The 20,009-nt window shown below is 49.5% G+C and overlaps 1 protein-coding gene and 1 non-coding gene across 3 annotated transcripts in view; one reads left to right on the top strand and one right to left on the bottom strand.

The window, feature by feature from the left end:
* Positions 1-938: 938 nt before the first annotated feature.
* Positions 939-1,045, bottom strand: LOC114806911. The gene has a single exon (XR_003754964.1). It is a non-coding gene; the product is annotated as a U6 spliceosomal RNA (small nuclear RNA).
* A 334-nt stretch (positions 1,046-1,379) lies between these two features.
* Positions 1,380-20,009, top strand: part of TMEM259 (transmembrane protein 259) — a 35,211-nt gene continuing 16,581 nt past the window's right edge. For both annotated transcript variants that reach the window (XM_029050592.2, XM_029050591.2), the window contains exons 1-2: positions 1,380-1,934; positions 15,867-16,133. In XM_029050592.2, the coding sequence (XP_028906425.1) occupies positions 1,692-1,934; positions 15,867-16,133 (510 nt within the window). In that variant the 5' untranslated portion in view covers positions 1,380-1,691. The remainder of the gene's footprint in view (positions 1,935-15,866; positions 16,134-20,009) is intronic.

Here is a 20,009-nt window from a genome sequence, read left to right as displayed (position 1 = left end):
TTTTCCCCTCTATTGACCTTTATGGACCATTCATCTTCGGATCTCTGCAAACCTCTCTTGAACTCACTCTTTTGGGGGGAAACTAATTCAGTAAGCTACGAGAAGCGATGAGAAGTAGTGTGGCCTAGTGGATAGCAAGCACTTAGTACAGTGCACTGCACACAGTAAACGCTCAATAAATAGGATTGAATGAATAGCACATGGGCTTGGGAGTCGGAAGGACCTGGGTTCTAATTCTGATCTGCTACTCGTCTGCTGTGTGGCCTTGGGCCGGTCACTTAAGTTCTCTGTGCCCGAGTTACCTCATCTGTAAAATGGGAATTAAGACTGGGAGCCCCACATGGGACATGGACTCTGTCCAACCTGCTTAGCTTGTTTCTACCCCAGTGCTTAGCCCATAGTAAGCATTTAACAAATACCATACAAAAATAAGCTAACCCCCTTCACTGGCTGAAGATGTGTCGAAACAGCGTGGTTTAGTGGAAAGAGCACGGGGTTGGGAGTCAGAGGTCTTGGGTTCTAATCCCACCTCTGCCCCTTCTCAGCTGTGTGACTTTGGGCAAGTCGCTTAACTTCTCTGTGCCTCGGTTCCCTCATCTGTAAAATGGGGATGAAGACTGTGAGCCCCACGTGGGACAACCTGATTACCTTGTATCGACCCCAGTACTTAGCACATAGTAAGCGCTTAACAGATACCATCATTATTATTATTCTTTGAGAACTGAAATCAGTTTAAATTATCAATCGTAGTTACCGAGCGTTTACGGCGTAGAGAGCACTACGCTAATCACTTATGTTTGCAAAGAGAGAGACAATGGAGAGACAGGGGGAAGAGGTCACCGTGCGACCAGAACCACGCCCTGAAGAAACGCCATCGACTACAATAAATCCTGCAGCTCACTCCCATTCTGATGCAAAACTCAATGAAACAAAGGGGCAAAAATATGGAACGCTTCACGAATTTGCGTGTCATCCTTGCGCAGGGGCCATGCTAATCTTCTCTGTATCGTTCCAATTTTAGTATATGTGCTGCCGAAGCGAGCACAAATCACACGCCTAAACTCGACGTTATATAAAGACCAGAGGCTTGACAACTTTTCGCATAGAGTTGCTGGAGAATTGTTGATGGGACCCATCCCGCGACCCTTCTCCTAATGCTGTGTATCGAGAGGAGCTGCTCGTGTGGTGAATACTCTGTTCTCACGCTTTCTTTTTCCCAATTTCTTTTTGAAGCCAAGCTCGCGGGGAGTTCTGGGTATTCCGTAAGAGTCTTCCAAGCAAATGAGGGCCCCGTGGGGCACCGCCTTTACCTTCCCCTCGTCCCACGTCTCCTCCCTCTCGCTCCCACAAATCTCCGCGCCGAGCCCAGCTGGGCAAGCCTCCGGCGGGGGCTCGAACCTCCTGCGTCCCAGAGTTCCTTGCGAGCAGAGGGTGGCCCTCGCGCCTGCAGCGGTGTCGTCTCGTCAGCAGGGCGGCGGCGCGGCTTCGGCTGTTGTTCCCCGTCCGCCCAGGGAAGGAAGAAGCGACGGCCCCGGCGCGCGTCTGGCCCCACAGCCTCCACTGGGAGCCGGGAAGGCCGGCCGCGGCATCCATGGAGGCTGGATCGGGGCCCCGGGGCCCCCCGATCTGTTAAGGCCTCAGGAGGCTCCGACGCCCCCCCCCCCCGCCCCCTGGACTCCTCAGGTCTCAGTATGTCGGAAAACCCTCCCCACGCCAACGCCAATCACCTCCCCATGAACGGCAACGGCGGGGGAGGGCCCGGGGGCGGCGGGGGGACCCCCCGCGGGGTCCGGACCCCCAACCTCAACCCTAACCCCCTCATCAATGTACGCGACAGACTCTTCCATGCTCTCTTTTTCAAGATGGCCGTGACCTACTCTCGTCTCTTCCCACCGGCCTTCCGTCGCGTCTTCGAGTTTTTCGTCCTGCTCAAGGTGAGGGGTGATAGCTCGGCCCCCTTTCCCTCCCTCCCTCCCTCCCTCCCTCCCACCACCCGCCTGCCACCTCCCCCCCGTGTACCGGGCTTTGGCCCCTTGGGGATTGATCCGCCTGGTTCTCTACTTAGACCTCGAGGACTGTCCCTGCTTCTTCCCCTTTCTAGGCGGTCATGGTCCGCCTCCGCCTCCGCCTCCGCCTCCCCCTCCCCTCTTGGGGTCCGCCCCCTCCCCCCCGTGGCCTTTAGGGGTCCGTCTGCGCCTCCCCGTCCTCTAGGGGTCTGCCTTGTCCCCCTTTCTTAAACTCTGTCTCCCCCGTCTGCCCTACCCATCACCCTCCCCTCCTCTAACCTTGCCTTTTTGTGGGACCCCTTTGCCAAATCCAGTCTCCGTTTTTATTTTCTTCCCAGTTAGGTGACACACCTATCACAGATCCAACCAGACTCCCAATTTCTGTTCTCATTCTCCTGGTCCCACTGCTACTTCACATTCTGCCTGTTTTCCCCCCTTCTTCCCAAGTCACTCCCTCTCTTCCACTTTCTGCCCCCAGTTTCACCCCTGCCTCATCTGTCGAGTTCTCCCGGCCTCCCTCCCACTTCTCATCATCTCCACCCTCTTGGGGCCTCCGCCTGTTTCTGTCCTCTTCTCAGGACTGCCAGATTACTCCTCCTACCCACACTCACCCGGTTCTACCTCTCCACCGAATTCCGCCTCTTTCCCCCTCTTCCCAAAGCTGTCGATTTTCCTTGTTTTGCCCCATTTTCATTTCCGCCCACACCCGCCCGGAAGTTTTTGCTGGCAACCCAACCCCTTTCTCCGAACCGGACTAGTGTGGCTGTCAGCCTGCCCCTGTGCCAACCTGGTCACCCTGACTTCCCCATCTTACCCTTAACCGTTCCTTATCTGGTCCGACTGAACCTACCCGCAACCCAGTTCTTTATTTTTCAGGGACTTTACCTACCCCCCAAGCTTCTCTCAGGGAATCACGGGTGCCAGATAATGGGTCAGATATTAAGAGATCATAGAATGGTGCCCTAAAGTGTTATGTGTTAAAGGGGTTAGGCCGTTTGGGTGTAATTTAGTAAGGCCCTGGAACACCCTGAAGAAATTGGGGTGGAGGACGCATCTATCTACAGAAATGGAGTTAATTGGGGGTGGGGGGTGGGGCTTCCAGGGAAGAATGGTCAACTCAGCAATTTAAATGCTGGGTGCTTAGTCCTTTATCCTAAATGCAAGTCCTGTATCCTAAATGTAGCCTCATATGGGCACCTGGCAAGAGAATGGAAAAAAGTTAGAGTTTAGCGGGGTGAAGACATTATAATGGTGGTACCCCAGTCTCATGGCAAGACAGCACCAGAGGTTTCCTGGTGAAACTCAGTTCTGGTAACAGCGTTAATGTTGGAATTGCTACAGATGTGGGCCTTAACTTCTCATCTGGGAGCCAGCTGAAAATGTGTGTGGGAGTGTGGGCCAATCCAAACCTTTGCATTAGGTGCCTATTGTTTCACCTTTCAGTTTTTTCCAGACTGGGATCTGGCTATTTTGCCAGGCCCAGTTTTGCTCAGTACCTCATTTGTAATCAGGAAACATCCAGTTTCCTGTATTGATAGAGGATGGAAAATGTTTCAAGGTTTGGCCTTCCAGCTGGGATCCAAGTCAGTCAATCTTATTTATTGAATGTTTACTGTGTGCAGAGCACTGTACTATGCGCTTGGGAGAGTACAGTACAACAACAAAGGATTGCCTGGCACCAGGAGATATGAGTTCCTGAGCCTTGCGTAGTTCACTAGTTGAAATCGGAAAGAAAATAGTGGCCAGAGCTAATTTACCACCATTTATCATTAACAGGTGATTAGAGTGGGGGGGGGGGCATCAGGTGGCTTTTGGGATGGTGTAGAGTAGGGTTGTGATTTCCCTACATGAGAAGCAGTGTGGCTCAGTGGAAAGAGCATGGGCTTGGGAGTCAGAGGTCATGGGTTCTAATCCCCACTCTGCCGCTTGTCAGCTATGTGACTTTGGGCAAGTCACTTAACTTCTCTGGGCCTCACTTCCCTCATCTGTAAAATGGGGATTAAGACTGTGAGCTCCACGTGGGACAACCTGATCACCTTGTATCCCCCCAATGCTTAGAACAGTGCTTTACACATAGCGCCTAAAAAAAAATACCATCATCATCATTTCCCCCTCTGGACCCCAGATGGCTTTGGTGTAATTGATCAGTAGCACTGAGGGCCGCCTTGTGTGCAGAACACAGTAGTGGTTGCTTGGAAGTGCACAACAGGGTTATTAGACCTGCTGTCCTCCTCAAGGAGCATACAATCTTGTGGGGGGAGACAAGCACTAAAATAAATTACAGATTGGAGAAAGAAGGAAAACCGGATCTGTGGATGAGTGTGTGTAGCATTAACAGTCGATAGGTACGGAAGTGCTATGGGGTGGTTTTGAGTGCACAAGGGTGTAGCTGGTGCAGAAATACTGTGGTGGTAGTTGGGGGTGGTAATCAGGGCAAGCCTCCTAGAGGAGATGATTTTAGAAGGGCTTTTAGGTTGGGAAAAACTGTGGTCTGATGGATTTGAATGGGTAGGCAGTTCTAGCCAGGAGGGAAGAGCGTGAGCAAGGGGGCAGGGTAGACTAGAGCAAGGCCCAGTAAGTTAGCTTGAGAAAATGTAGTGTGAGCTGGGGTGGAGAAGAGAGTAGATAATTAGGAGGGAGAGATCGGATTGAGTGCTTTAGAGGCAGTGGTCGAGAGTTTCTTGATACAGAGAGGAATGGACAAGCAATGAAGGTTTTCGAGGAATGAAGAGATGAGTCCAGAATATCATTAAAAAAAAAAAAAATGATCTGGGCAGCCTACCGGAGAGGAGAGAAAGTGGAGTCAGGGAGACCAGTGAGGAGGCTGGGCTGGAATCATCCCCGGAGACGAAATTTCCCACACTGACCAGCAATACCAGAGAGGAGTGAGATTGCCATGGTACTATTCTTTGGCTCCATAGACACGGGTGGAGCTGAATCTGGGTGGTTCATATCCCCTCAAGGGGAAATAATGTAAGCAACAGGGGAGCTCCAGCTGCGGGAACATGAAAGATTTCCACCCCGGCTGACCGGTCCCCACCCGCAAGGACTAAAGACAGTTCTGACCAGGTGAAACCTGCCATGCAGTTGCCCAAACCTGTTTTATGTGTCAGGGAGATGAGGCCCCAGGAAAAATGAGAACCAGTTATGTTCTTCGATCCAGCTGCTGATAAAAGAAAGAAGCCAGGTTTCTCTGGGTTGAACTCTGGCCTCCTAGCATGCCACGCTATGCAGCATCAATAAGAGGAGATGCTGGATTTGGTGGTCATACCTGCCGGGCAGCAGTGGTTGATGGAAGAGGTACAGCAACTATGCTGATGCTGTGTCCTTTAGTTTTGGATGAGCAGGTGGCTTGGATCACCTGGGTTTAAATAGGGGGTCCAAACTACCAGCCAGCGCTTGTAGCTTCCCATCGTGTGATCCGACCCAGAATGTGGACTGCTTCGATCTTTGAACCCTAGGAGCTAGGTTGACCCTTAGTCACAGCTCCAACCTCCAGGGGAACATGGGAGGCTTTTGGGAACTCTGAGAACTGATCTTTCTGGCTGGGCCTATCCAAAAAGTGTAAGAAAGGCTAAGTGGTAATCCTTGGTATGCATTAGCAAGCCAAAGTGATTCCCCAGATGAAGCAAACTGGGTGCTGCTTGATCCCTAGGACTTTCTGGGGACTCCTCCACAAGGTAGTGTTTGGGATTTATCCCATGTTGACTTTGTTTTGTTTTCTTTTCTTTCCTGGCCTGATCTTCTCCTGGAAGTATTTCATTTAGGGGGCTTTTAGAGGAGTCCTGAGTTGGGAACCCTCTCTGGAAACCTCTTTCCACTCTGTCACACCTCAGGGCCATCTAATGTACCAGTAAAAGACTTTTTTCCCCCATCCACCTAAACTTTTTTAACATTAATTGAAAACCTCTGTGCACATGAATTCCTTTTCTTCCCTCCCCCACCTCCGGCTTCCAGGTTATGTTTATTTAGGGTTAGTACAGGTGAAGGTGTTCACTCTAGCAGGTGGGCCTAACTGATCCAGACTCATGACCTGGGATTTTGAGGGAAGGCTTTGGGCGGCATTTCTTTTGAAAAGAGAAGTAAGAGAAGCAGTGTGGCTTAGTGAGTCAGTAAGTGGTTGGGAAAGTACAATATAACAAGAAGACACATTCCCTGCCCACAACAAGCTTACAGTCTAGAGGGGGAGACAGACATAAATAAATTACAGATATGTACGTGAGTGCTGTGGGCCTGGGAGTCAGAAGAACTTGGATTCTGGTCCTGGCTCTGCCACTTGTCTGCTGTGTGACCTTGGGCAAGTCACTTCTCTGGGCCTCAGTTTCCTCATCTGTAAAAGAGATTAATACTGGGAGCCCCATGGACTGTGTCCAACCTGATTAGCTTGTAGCTACCCCAGTGCTTAGTACAGTGCCTGGCACATAGTAAGTCCCTAACAAATGCCATTAAAAAAAACCCTGAAACATTTTGTATTTTGAAGAGGAAGGTGGTGATTACAAGGACTAAACTTTAGATACTTCCCTGACTCCTTGGCTCTCCGCCAATGCCCAATTAAAGTTTTAGAAGTCAGGAGCTTTGTTCATCAGTCATTCCAAATTAGCACTCCACGCCAACTCTGATGACACCAGCTACTCTCCTGAGCAAAGCTGCTGGAACCATCAGGCTCTGTTAGGGCAGGTGAGGTGAAAGTTTCTAGCTTTATTCTTGTGAGCCCTTTTCCAGCCGGTCGCTGCTCTGCCTTCCCCCTTCCCCAGAGCAGAATGAAGACTGCCTTAATTTAAGTAATGTTAAGAAAGGACGTATTTATTATATGCTTACTATGTGCCAAGAACTGTACTAAGCGCAGGGGTAGATATGAGATCTTCAGGTCAGGCGCAGTCCCTGTCCCACATGGGGTGCACAATCTCTAAGAGGGAGGGAGAACAGGTAGCGAATCCCCATTTTACAGATGAGGAAGCAGAGGGCCAGAGATGTTAAGTGACTTGTCCATGCTCACACAGTAGCCAGGTGTCGAAGCCGGGATTAGAACGCAGGTGCTCTGACTCCCAGGCCCATGGTCCTTTCACTAGGCCACGCTGTTTCTGGGGCCTGTCTCCCTGATAGTAGTTATAGCGTTGCCTGGTGGGGAAGGGCGGGTTTAGCGTGATGTGGTTGCAGCCCTCAGCAAGCCCATGGAGCTGTTAGGTGTCTAGGTAACGAGATTTTAGTTTGAAGAGGCCCTCTTGGTCTTGTTTGTCTTGGATAATTGAGACTGCCGGAGTTGAAAATATACCACAGACCACTGGCCATCCCAATAGATGAAGCATAGTTCAAATTTTAAATGCTGAGAAAACCACTGACTCTTCACACATCCAGGATTGTACTAGTGTCTAGAATCTGGAAACAGAGCAGTTTAGCGACTGGTTAGTGGTGTGGTTGGTGCTTCAGCAATGAGGTTTTTTTAGGGTGAGCCTTTTTTTTTTTTTAACAGCCCCTCCCCTCCCTTAATGAAAATGCAGCTTTCATTAAGAGAAATTTCATGAAGATTTCCTCTGAGTTCTCTTTTCCCGATTGCCAAGTTGACACAGAACAGCATATGAGTTAAATGTGAGAAGCAGCGTGGCTCAGTGGAAAGAGCATGGGCTTTGGAGTCAGGGCTCATGAGTTCGAATCCCAGCTCTGCCACTTGTCGGCTGTGTGACTGTGGGCAAGTCACTTAACTTCTCTGTGCCTCAGTTCCCTCATCTGTAAAATGGAGATTAAGACTGTGAGCCCCACGTGGGACAACCTGATTCCCCTATGTCTACCCCAGCGCTTAGAACAGTGCTTGGCACATAGTAAGCGCTTAACAAATACCAACATTATTAAATTCAGGCAGATATCCAGTACTGAAAATTTGGGTGCTACAAAGGAAGCAAACCCAATAAGCATTTACTCAAAGGAGATATAAATAGGGAAACCTGTAGTACAGGTTTTCACCTAAAGCAGTCCAGGGGGTCAGGGTAGAAAGTAAGCAGAATTTAAAAAAAAAAAAAAAAAGGAATTTGTAAGCCTCGTTGTTCATTTTGCATCTCACAGACCCAGGCATTTTCATTTAAGAGAACATCTGATTACTCTAACTTTGCTTGCTAATGGCCAGTGTTTCTTTGACTTTAAAACCCTTCCAGGGCACCTGTTCTTGCCCTCAAGCAGCCTCCCTTTGTCCCCAAGGCAGTTAGGAATGGAATAGAATAGCAGTGGTTTCCCCCTCTTTTAACTCGAGGGTCCCCTCCCCCCTAAAACCCAGCCCAAAGTCCCAAGCACAGCGTTCACAGTGGTCTGAAAGGCACATCCATCTGGGGAGCCAAAGGCCCCACCATCTCTCTAAAGGTGCTGCATTAAGCACTGCAGGATCACCCATCAAGGCAGGATGAGGGATTGGCATTAATAATAATGTTGGTATTTGTTAAGCGCTTACTATGTGCCGAGCACTGTTCTAAGCGCTGGGGTAGACACAGGGGAATCAGGTCGTCCCACGTGGGGCTCACAGTCTTAATCCCCATTTTACAGATGAGGGAACTGAGGCACAGAGAAGTTAAGTGACTTGCCCACAGTCACACAGCCGACAAGTGGCAGAGCTGGGATTCGAACTCATGAGCCCTGACTCCAAAGCCCGTGCTCTTTCCACTGAGCCACGCTGCATTGCGGGGGGTGCTCGTGGCTAACTGTGACCCAGATCGTAAGCATCCTGGACACTGGGCAACTTGCACTGGTCCCATACTGTCACAGGGGCCGGGGGGGGAGGGGGGGGGGGCTGGGGCACGAGCAGCTGTCAGGTTTAACTTAGCCTTTAGCAGCAGGCCCACTCACAAAGCAGTGAGACTATTTAAGGCAGAGCCGAGGCGTCCCTGGTGACCCTGGGATGAGGGCATCTATTGAAGCTTGACTAGGGAAGGTTTGAAAGCAAAGGAAAAGGTTTTTAGGAACCCAGCGGATGGTAATTCCCCTTTGGACTGTAAAATCGTTATGGGGTCTGCTAATTCTGTTGGATTGTATTCAAACGCTTAGTACTGTGCTCTGCAAATAGTAAGTGCCCAGTAAATACATTGATTGAACCCAGTAACACCTCTCTCCCCATTTAGTGCTTGTGAATTTTGTGCCCATCCTTAGGAATTATGTCAATTGGTTTTCTGTCAGTTATTTAACTTTCATATTTCATTTTTTTCTGTCATGTTGTCAGCTCCTACCAATTAATGGTATTTATTGAACCCTCTAATATGTACAGACCACAGCCTACTCACTGTACCTCGATCTCATCTGTCTCACAGCCGACCTCTCGGCCACATCCTGCCTCTGGCCTGGATCTCCCTCCCTTTTCATATCTGACAGACAATTACTCTCCCCCACTTCAAAGCCTTATTGAAGGTCCATCTCCTCCAAGAGGCCTTCCCTGACCAAGTCCTCATTTCCTCTCTTCCCATTCCCTTCTACATCGCCCTGACTTGTTCCCTTTACTCATCACAACCAGCCCCACAGCACTTATGTATATATATCCTTAATGTATTTCTATTAATGTCTATATTCCCCTCTAGACTGTAAGCTTGAGGGCAGGGAATGTGTCTTTTACGTTGTTGTGTTGTACTCTCCCAAGTGCTTAGTACAGTGATCTGTACACAGTAAGCATTCAATAAATATGATTGATAAGTACAGGAGAGTAGAATACAACAGAGTTGGCAGACAAGTTCCCTACCCACAAGGAACTCACAATTTAGAGAGAGAGACAGACATCAAATTACGGATATGGATATAAGTGCTGTGGAGCTAAGGGTGGGGTGGTCACAAGTGCTTAAAGGTATAGATCCAAGTGTCTAGGTGACACAGAAGGGAGGGAGAGTAGGGGAAAAGAAGGCTTAATCAGGAAAAGGTCTTGGAAGGCCTCTTGAAGCCCTTAGTACAGTTGCTTTGCATCAGGTAAGTGCTCAGAAGATAACAATGATTGACTGATTGAGGCCATTATCAAAGGAGCTGTGGGAGGGTGGGAAACAAGGCGAGTGCCACTGAGAGCAGAAATTTGGAAGGATAAAGAAATAAATGTGTGTATGTGTTTAGGGAAATAATCACTGTGGTATTTAAGCGCTTACTTTTTTGTCAAGCATTGTTCTAAGTGCCGAACAGTAATTGCATAAATGTAAATGCTACCTAAGGGCAGCTGTTGGATGGATGCAACCTGGTACAGTGGAGCTTAATCAGGGAATCCCTCCTAAAGGAAGTGGACTTTCATGACTTCGAAGATGGGAAGAACTTGGGTCTGACAGACTTGAAAGTGTGGGGGAAAGGAGTTCCAATCAATCACTGGTATTTATTGAATGCTTACTGTGCAGAGCACTGTACTAAGCCCTTGGGAGAGAACAATATAACAGTAAGGAGCTTACATTCTAGAGGGGGAGATGGACATTAGTATAAATATAGCCAGGACCATAAGTGCTGTGGGGCTGAGGTTGGGGTAAATTCCAAATATCCAGAGGGTACAGATCCAGGTACATTAGATGATGCAAAAGGGAGAGGGAGTCCAGGGTAAGAGGGCTTAATCGGGGAAGGCCTCTCAGAAGTGATGTTCTAGGCAGGCGAAAGCGGGGGAGCTAGGGGTCGGAAGTGGGAGAATCGGGAACAAAGTGCATTGAGAAGGTGAGGTTGGAGAAGTGGTGAAGAGAACTGATTGAATGAAGAGAGAGCTGAAGGAGTGCCTTGAAGACAATGGGCAAGAGTTTCTGCTTGAAGCGAAGTGGGTAACCTTTGGAGGCTTTTGAGGAGTAAGGAGTCACATGCTGAACAGCATTTAAAAAATGATCTGAGTAATAGATGGAAATATGGACTGGCGAGGGGAATGGCTGGAGACCGGGAAACTAGTGAGAAGGCTGACAAGTAGCCTAGTCGGGAGATGATGAGCACCTGGATGGGGGTGTGGCTGTTCGGATGGAGAGGAAAGGGCAGATCTAGGAAATGTTGGGGAGGAACAGTCAGCAGGTTAAATGTGAGCTGAAAGACAGAGGTCCAGGATGACACCAAGATGGTAGGCTTCAGAGCAGGGAGGATGGAGGTATTGTTAATTAGGAGGAGTGGATTTGGGAGGGAAGATGAAGAGTTATGGTTTTGACATATCAAGATGAGGTGTGGCAGGATAACCATATGGAGATGTCCCGGAGGCAAGAGGGAGATGCAAGATTGCAGAAGAGGGTAGAGACTGTGTTTGGGAATCACCTGCAAGGGTGTAAAATGATAACAGTAGGGGATCCACACAGGGCCTTGAGGGATTCCCCCTCCACCTCAACACACACATACACACAGATGGCCAGAGGCAGAAGGAGCAGCTTGAGGTGGGAGGAGAATCAGGAGAGGACTGGGGTCAGTAATGCCAAAGTTGGATAGGGTTGTCAGGAGAAGGGAGTGGTCATTGGGGCTGAAGGTGGCCAAGAGGTTAAAAAGGATTAGGATAGAGTGGAGCCCATTGGAAATGTCCAGAAGGGCAGCCATCAGTTGTTTGGTGACAGTGTTGGAGCCAGGACGACGCAGGACGGCGGCATTGCTTAATAGTTTTATGGGGTGCCCACTCTGCACAAAGCCCTGAATGACAACACCCTGAAAGCCAATTCTTGAAAAATACCTGAGGGAATATGACAACTAGAAGAGAAGACACTTCCAAAAGATATTTAGACAGTGCCCCCACCTCCCCAGCGGGCCAAATTGCAAGGTCCAACAACCCAGGGTCTCAGTGTTACAATTTTAGACTCATCATGACAACCTAGGTAAATGTCAAGTAGTGGAAGGGGGAAGTCAGTGGAAATGGTTGACGACCTGAGAGAGGCAGGTTGAGAACATTCAAGAGTTGAATGCTAAAAATGCCTAACAGTAGGGACATTCTCTTGTATTTCAGGCTCCACCATTTGTCTGCTGTGTCACCTTGGGCAGGCAAGTCACTTCACTTCTCCATGCTTCACTTACCTCATTTGTAAAATGGGGATTGAAACTGTGAGCCCCACATGGGACAGGGACTGTGTTCAACCTGATTAGCTTGTATCTACCTCAGTGCTTAGTACAGTGCTTGGCACATAGCGCTTAACAAATACCGCCATGATTATTGTTGTTATTTCCCCAAACGCTTAGTTCAGCGCTGTGCAATCTGACAGATCACAGTCCTCCCCGTAGTCAGAGCCCTCTTGAAATCCCATCTTCTCCAACAAGCCTCCCCTGATAGGTTCCCGTCACCCCAAGCTGTATCAACCCATCAGCTGCTGCTCACATCATCAGCAGTGGTATTTATTGAGCACTTACTGTGTGCAGAACTCTCTACTAAGCCCTTGGAAGAGAACAAAAATACAACAGAGTTGGCAGATACATTCCCCGCCCCTAATGAGCTTAGTCTATAGAGGGAGACAGGCATTAATTAAAATAAATAATTTATAATGTATAATTTAAAGATATGTGCACTTGGGCATTTTTCTATCCTCTCCTTTGCGCTTTTGTATGTGTGTTCCTTCAGTGATTTATTTTGATTACTCTATTTTGATGTAGATATTTTTGTCTGTCTCTCCCATTTTAATGTCAGCTCCTTGTGGGCAGGCCATTTCTTTGTTTGGAGAAGCCACGTGGCTTAGTGGAAAGAGCCCAAGCTTGGGAGTCAGAGGACGTGGGCTCTAATCCTGGCTCCGACACTTGTCTGCTGGGTGACCTTGGGCAAGCCACTTAATTTCTCTGTGCCTCAGTTACCTCATCTGTAAAATGGGGATTGAGACTGTGAGCCCCACGTGGGACAACCTGATTACCTTGTATCCACCCCAGCACTTAGAAGAGTGCCAAGCAAGTAAGTGCTTAACGAATGCCATAATTATTATTACTTCCCAAGCGCTCAGTCCAGTGCACTGCACCCGGTGGGCTCTCCGCTAATGCTACTCCTACAGTAGGCACTGGTAATAGATGAGGGCTCTCCACTGGACTGCTAAGCATTACAAAGTGCAGGCAGGTATCGAGTACATGTCTAGGGGCTGGGGTTGGGGTGTCACATCTTTGCGGGTGGAGGGATTTTTCATGACTTCCTGTCCGCAAAGTGTCTGGCTAATAAAGCTCTCACTAGCTCTCCACCCAACATTTTCTTCGCTGGTGACGCCGCCTCCTGAATTTGAAAGTGAGATTCACTGTCGATCAGGGACTTCTTGTTCCTCTCCTCTTTTCTTTCCCCCCAGCCTATTGTCGTCATTAATAATAATGGTATTTTTTTTTAAGTGCTCACTATGTGTTGAGCACTGTTCTAAGCACTGGGGAGGATACAGGTTAATCAGATCAGTCACAACCCCTGTCCCACACAGGGCGCACAATCTAAGAGGGAGAACTGGTATTGAATTCCCATTTTACAGATGAGGGAACTGAGGCAGAGAGAAGTTAAGTCACTTGCCCGAGTTCAGTTAGCAGGCATGCGGTGGATCCTCCAGGCCTCAGTCCCCTGTTTGTCTTGGTCCCTGCAGCCTTCTCTTCTGGCCTTGCGCATTCTTCGGCTTCCTTCCTTGACCTCTCCCTCAGAAACCTGTCTTCTCTCTCCCAATTCTCTGGAGACTTGCCTTTGGTCATCACCACCAGGGAATGGAGTTGCTTTACCTTGGGGATCGGCTGACTGTGCCATCATTCAGAATGACCAATGAAGCCCTCAGCCTGCCCTTCCCACAGTTTTCCCGTTTTACTGCTCAGTTTGTCTTCGGAGAGTTCCCCAATCAGGTTTCTAGATTCTTTTATCCTACCTGCTGAAAGTGGCAAAACCTTGAAATAGCTTCAGGTAACCATGGGGACTTTTGTGGCTCTAGGCTAACCCTTCCTGGTGGCTCTCTGCTCAGAGCACTCAATCATATTTATTGAGCACTTTGTGCAGAGCACTGTACTCAGCGCTTGGGAGACTACAGGGTAACAGAGTTGGTAGACAGATTCCCTGCCCACCTCAAAGTTTTGCTGGAGCTTGGTATTTCACAATAGGCCGTAGCTCATTTTGAAAAGGGGAGTGTGCACAAAGGCTCCTCAAGGTGATAAGGGGGCATGGTTGAGTGGTGTCACATTTCCAGAGAAAGGTCCATGATTTGAAATGTAGTACTTTTGTAGTACTCTTTGGATTTCTCTGCCCTCTCTGTCCCATTTATGTTCCTCTGAAAATGAGGTTTTGATGTTCTAGGTGAGGTTGTGGAAGACTATGTTGCCTTGGTGAAACTGCCATTTGCCCCCAGCGTCCAGTCCAGGTAGAGGTGCAGGATCTGTGTGATGTTTCCCGAAAAACATTTTGTCTTGTGAACCTGCTGGCATCCATCCCACTGGTGATCTGGCCAGCAGAACATTTGAACGCCAGATCACCGCCCTAGAATCCAGCTAATGGGGATGCCCTGAAGGGAGAGAAGAACTGCTGGGTCAGAAGAAAGCAGCCATGGCCTAGTGGAGAGAGCAGAGGCCTGGGAGTCAGAAGGGCCCGGGTTTTAATCTTAGCTCCTCGACTCGTCTGCTGTGTGACCTTGGGCAAGGCCCTTCCTTCCCTGTGCCTCAGTTCCCTCATTTATAAACTGGAGATTTAAGGCTTTGAGCCCCACTTGGGTCAGGGGCTGTGTCTAACCTGATCATCTTGTATCTACTCAGCACTCAGTACAGTGCCTGGCACATAGTAAGCACTTGACAAATGCCAGTATTATTGTTAGGAAAGTGCTTCTGGATAGAGAGGAAATTGAGGGTGGGGGAACCAGGCCTTTGGAAAGGATGTGAGTTGGACTTGTGGAGAGAGTATTCACTCCTGGTGCTCTCAATACAGTTGGCTTCGGTTAGGTCATAACCCCTCTTTTCATGGCCCATTGCGGAACAGGATTGCTAATGATGGTATTTATCAGGTGCTTACTATGTACAATCATTGCATTTGCTGGCTGCAGTTGCCGTCACCTTTGAATAATCCAGAACTGGAAAGGAAATAATGTGAGAATTTCAGGGACCGCAGGTCTACTTTCTAATTTACACTGAAGAAGGCGGGGAAAGGAGGAGAGACCTGCTAAAGGATCAGAAGCCTTCTGCTCCTCAGCTTCTAAAAGGTTAAAGGCCTGCAGCAGACAGATCACCGGCCGAGGTGTCAGGAGACCCGGGTTCCAGTCCCGGCTCCACCACTCACCTGGATGGCCTTGGTCAAGTCACTGAACTTTTCTGGACCTCAGCTTCCTCATAAGTAAAATGGGAATAAATACTCACTCTCCCTCCCACTTTAGACTATGCGTCTGTGGTGGGACAGAGACTGTGTCCAATCTGATTCTCTGGTATCTGTCCCAGCGCCTAGCGTGGTACTTATTAAGAACTGTTCTAAGCACTGGGGTAGATACAACTTAATCAGGTTGGATACAGTCCCTGTCCCACATTGGGCTCACATTCTTAATCCTCATTTTTTACAAATGAGGTAACTGAGGCACAGAGAAGTGACTTGCCCAGGGTCACACAGCAGACATGTGGTGGAGCTGGGATTAGAACCCAGGTCCTTCCGACTCCCAGGTTTGTGCTCTATCCAGTAGGTCACGCACCACAGTGGGCCACCAGCTCCTGGTCAGTAACTGTGAAGGGAGGCGTTTCTGTGGGAGTGAGGTTGGCGCTCGTAGCCTCTGATTTCTCTCAACAGAAAATTTGTTGGAGCTGAATTGACCCATAGCCCCATGGAACTACAGTTTTTCTTCTGCCGGTCAGCTGGCCAGGTCTCTAGCTCCTCCAGAAAGGCCGCAACTGCTCTCTTCCCCTCCCGGGCTCAGCAGTCTGATCAGAGAGACTTGGCTGGCTGTTACCTTAGATAGCCCTCAGGTAGTTGAAAGAACTTATTGACTCTTCCATCTCCCCATGTGTGTCCCCCCCCAGGCCCTGTTTGTGCTTTTCATCCTGGCTTACATTCACATCGCCTTCTCCCGCTCGCCCATTAACTGCCTGGAGCACGTGCGGGACAAGTGGCCTAGAGATGGCATCCTCCGGGTGGAGATCCAGCACAATTCGAGCCGTCCGCCCATCTTCCTCCAGTTCTGCGATGGCGGGGGGTTCCCGGGCATGGTGATTGAGACCCCCGGTGAGGAGGAGCCGGAGGAGGAGGAAGAGATGACGGTGGAGATGTTCGAGAACAGCTCTGTCAAGGTAAGAGTGGCCGGCCAGGGCCAAGGGAGGCGAGGTCGGCGAGCTCGGGGCGGGTGGGGAGACGAGGCCGAAGAACGGTGGCCGGTCTTCTGGTGGCAGGGACTGGCTTTGTGTTTAGGGCACTGAGAGGGGATTTGCATTGTTTTCTGCCCCTCCTCTCTCTTCAGCCAGCAGGGGGAAGAGGGGCCGCTAAGTGGTCTTTCTGCGTGGGGAGGAAATGGTAGCTTATTTGCTCCTGAAGCCTGGGCTTAGGGTTCTTGAGGTCACCCCTGTGGGAGTTGCCAAAAGGCAAAGCCACAATACTCTGAAGCAACGCCACTTATTCCACCTGGAGGCGAGGACAAGAAGACGGGCACCACAACTTTGGTGGCACCATATGTACATGAAAGAGTCCCAGCGCAGAAATCTCCAGTCCAAGAGGCATAAACGGTTAACCTGCCATCCTCTCCTCTTGTGTGGGCTGGTCCAAGGCAGCTGGGATGAGCTGGGGAAGGGAAAGGGGCGGGAAAAAGAGGGAAAGAGTCCGGGGTAGCACCAGGTCAGGCCAGGGCTCCGTCCTGGCCATGGTTTAACCTGGATATCCAGGTGTTGGCAGCGGTGACTACTAGGGCAGGTAAGTGCAGTTCCAGAGTAGAACTGATTCAACTGCCACCTGGCCCACAAGTTTGCTGCAGTTACCTGCATTTTGGGTCAGGTCATCGGGGGTATGCCGGTTTCCAGTCCATCAGTGGTTGCTGCCGGCCCACTGCTGTCTCCAGCCTCGGCTTGTTCCCACTCCTGCGGGATAAGGCTTCTCCCTGGCTATGGTTGGGGGGCTGCTGCTCCAGCTCCCCTTCTGCCTTGGTTTCGCTGCACTGCGCCTCTTTCTCTGAGATCCAGTTCTCCTCTGGTTTACAAAGATTAAAATGAAAAGCTCAGTGACCCTGGTGGGACTTTCAGAGCTAGGCTGTGGGGCTGCTGGAGAAGGTTTTCAGATGTTTAAATTCCCTCTTCAAACCCCCTGTCCCATCCTGTTCTCTCTCCTCCTCCCCACCCCCACAATCTCTTCCTTCTAATGCCCTGGGCATGTACTTGATGAGAAAATTGAAATCAGGGGTGTTCTCCCTAAAATCTCCCCTACACCTTTCCAGTCCCTTCCTCTTCCTGCCCTTCCTTCGACTCTCCCCTCTTTCCCAGCGGTATCTTCAAGAGGAGATCTCTTGGCTCTTCTCAAAATCTACCCCTTCCCTCTGAGCCTCCAATCCCATCCTTTGACACCATATCAAAGTTCTTGCTTGCCTCTTCTTTTCTTCCCTCCCTGAATGCCATCTTCAACTGTACACTCTCCAGTGGCATCTTCCCCCTACTGCTTTCAAACATGCTCATGTATCCCCTATCCTAAAAGAAAAGAAAAAAATATTCTCCCTCCTACCTTTCCTTTCTAAACTCCTTGAGCGAGTTTTCTACGCTTCCTGCCTCCACTTCCTCTCCTCCAGTTCTCTCCTTGACCCCTTCCAATCTGGCTTCCGCCCCATCTGCTCCACTGAAACTAATAATAATAATAATGATGGTATTTGTAAACTGCTTACTGCGTGCCAAGCACTGTTCTAAGCGCTGGGGTAGATACAAGGTGATCAGGTTGTCCCATGTGGGGCTCACAATCTCAGTCCCCGTTTTACAGATGAGGTCACTGAGGCCCAGAGAAGTTGATCTCCTTCTAGTCAAATCCAATTCTAATTCTCCTCAACCTTTCAGCTGCCTTTGACACCGTAGGCCAGCCTCTCCTGGAAACATTATCCAGCCTTGGCTTCACTGATACTGTCCTCTCTTGCTTCTCCTCTTATCTCTTTGGCCGCTTCTTCTCAGTCTCTTTTGCGGGCTACTCCTCTGCCTCCCACCCCCTAATTGTGGGACTCTTTCGAGGCTCAGTTTTGGGTCCCCTTCTGTTCCTCATCCACACCCACTCCTTTGGAGAACTCATTCTCTTCCATGGCTTCAACTACCACCTCTATATAGGTGGTTCCCAAATCTTCATCTCCAGCCTCGATCTTTCTCCTTCTCTGCAGTCTCCTATTTCCTCCTGTCTTTAGGATATCTCTACTTGCATGTCCCGCCGACACCTCAGACTTAATATATCCAAAGCAGAACTCCTCATCTTCCCACCCAAACCCTGTCCTCTCCGTGACTTTCCCCATCACTGGAGGCAGCAGCACCATCCTCCCTGTCTCACAAGTATATAACCTTGGTGTTACCCTCAACTCATCTCTCATTCAACCCACATGTTCAGTCTCTCACCAAGTCCTATGTGTTCAACCTTCAGAGCATCTCCAGATTCCACCCTTTCCTCTCCAGTCAAACTGCTTCCCTATTAAACCAAACATTGATCCTATCTTTCCCTCCTTGGTTACTGCATCAGCCTCCTTGCTGACCTCCCTGCCTCCTGTCTCTCCCCACTCCAGTCCATTCTTCATCTCTGCTTCATCTTCCGCTTCCAGAGAAGCAGCGTGGCTCAGTGGAAAGAGCCCGGGCTTGGGAGTCAGAGGTCATGGGTTTGAATCCCGGCTCTGCCACTTGTCAGCTGTGTGACTGTGGGCAAGTCACTTCACTTCTCTGTGCTTCAGTTACCTCATCTGTAAAATGGGGATTAACTGTGAGCCTCGTGGGACAACCTGATTACCCTGTATCTCCCCAAGCGCTTAGAACAGTGCTCTGCACATAGTAAGCGCTTAACAAATACCAACATTATTATTATTACTATTATTCACTCTGCTGCCCACATCATTTTTCTACAAAACCGTTCAATCCCTGTTTCCCCACTCCTCAGGAACCTCCAGTGGTTGCCCATCCACCTCCATATCAAACAAACTCCTCACCATCAGCTTTAAAGCAATGTCACCTTCCCCCCTCCTCTTTACCCCTCTGATTTCCTACTGTACAGTTCGTTCCTCTATTGTCAATCTACCCGCTGTACCTCTCTCTCGTCTGTCTCTCCGCTGACCCCTTACCCACGTCCTGTCTCTGGCCTTGAACTCCCTCCCCCTTCATATCTGGCCAATAATCACTCTTCCCACCTTCAAAGCCTTGCTGAAGTCACATCTTCTCCAAGAGGCCTTCCCTGACTAAGCCCTCATTTCTTTGTATTCCACTCCCTTCTCTCTTTTTTTATGAAATTTAGGCGCTTAGTCTGTGTCAGTCACTCTTCTAAGCGCTGGAGTAGTTACAAGTCAAACAGGTGGGACACAGTCCCTGTTCCACAGGGCCTCCCAGTCCAGGTAGGAGGGAGAACAAGTACTTAATCCCCATTGTACAGGTAACACAACTGAGGCATTGAGAAGGAAAGTGACTTGCCCAGGGTCACAGAGACAAGTGGCAGAGCCAGGATTAGAACCCAGGCCTGTGCTCTTCCCCGTAGGCCACACCGCTTCTCATCATGTTCTGCGTCACACTTGCACATGGATTTGTACCCTTTATTCACCCCGCCCTCAGCACTTATATACATATCCATAATTTATTTATATTAATGTGTGTCTCCCCTCTGGACTTGTAAGCTCCCTCTGGGCAGGGAACGTGTCTAACAACTCTGTAATATTGTACTCTCCCAATTGCTTAGTTCAGTGCTTTGATGCTGGAGTCAGTGGTGGAAGAGAAGCAGCATGGCCTAGTGGAAAGGGCACGGGCTGGGGAGTCAGAGGTCCTGGGTTCTAATCCTGGCTCTGCCACTTGGCTGTGTGACCTCAGGCAAGTCACTTCTCTGGGCCTCAGTTACCTCATCTGGAAAATGGGGATTAAGATTGTGCTCCCCATGTGGGACAGAGACTCTGTCCAAACCAATGATCTATCTATCCTAGCGCTTAGTACAGTGCCTGGCACACAGTAAGCGCTTAGCAAATACCCAAA

This window comes from Ornithorhynchus anatinus, chromosome X1, assembly GCF_004115215.2.
Source record: "Ornithorhynchus anatinus isolate Pmale09 chromosome X1, mOrnAna1.pri.v4, whole genome shotgun sequence".
In the NCBI taxonomy this organism is placed as follows: domain Eukaryota; kingdom Metazoa; phylum Chordata; class Mammalia; order Monotremata; family Ornithorhynchidae; genus Ornithorhynchus; species Ornithorhynchus anatinus.
Note: the sequence above shows the minus strand (reverse complement) of the source record. Positions and strands in the feature narration are given on the sequence as shown.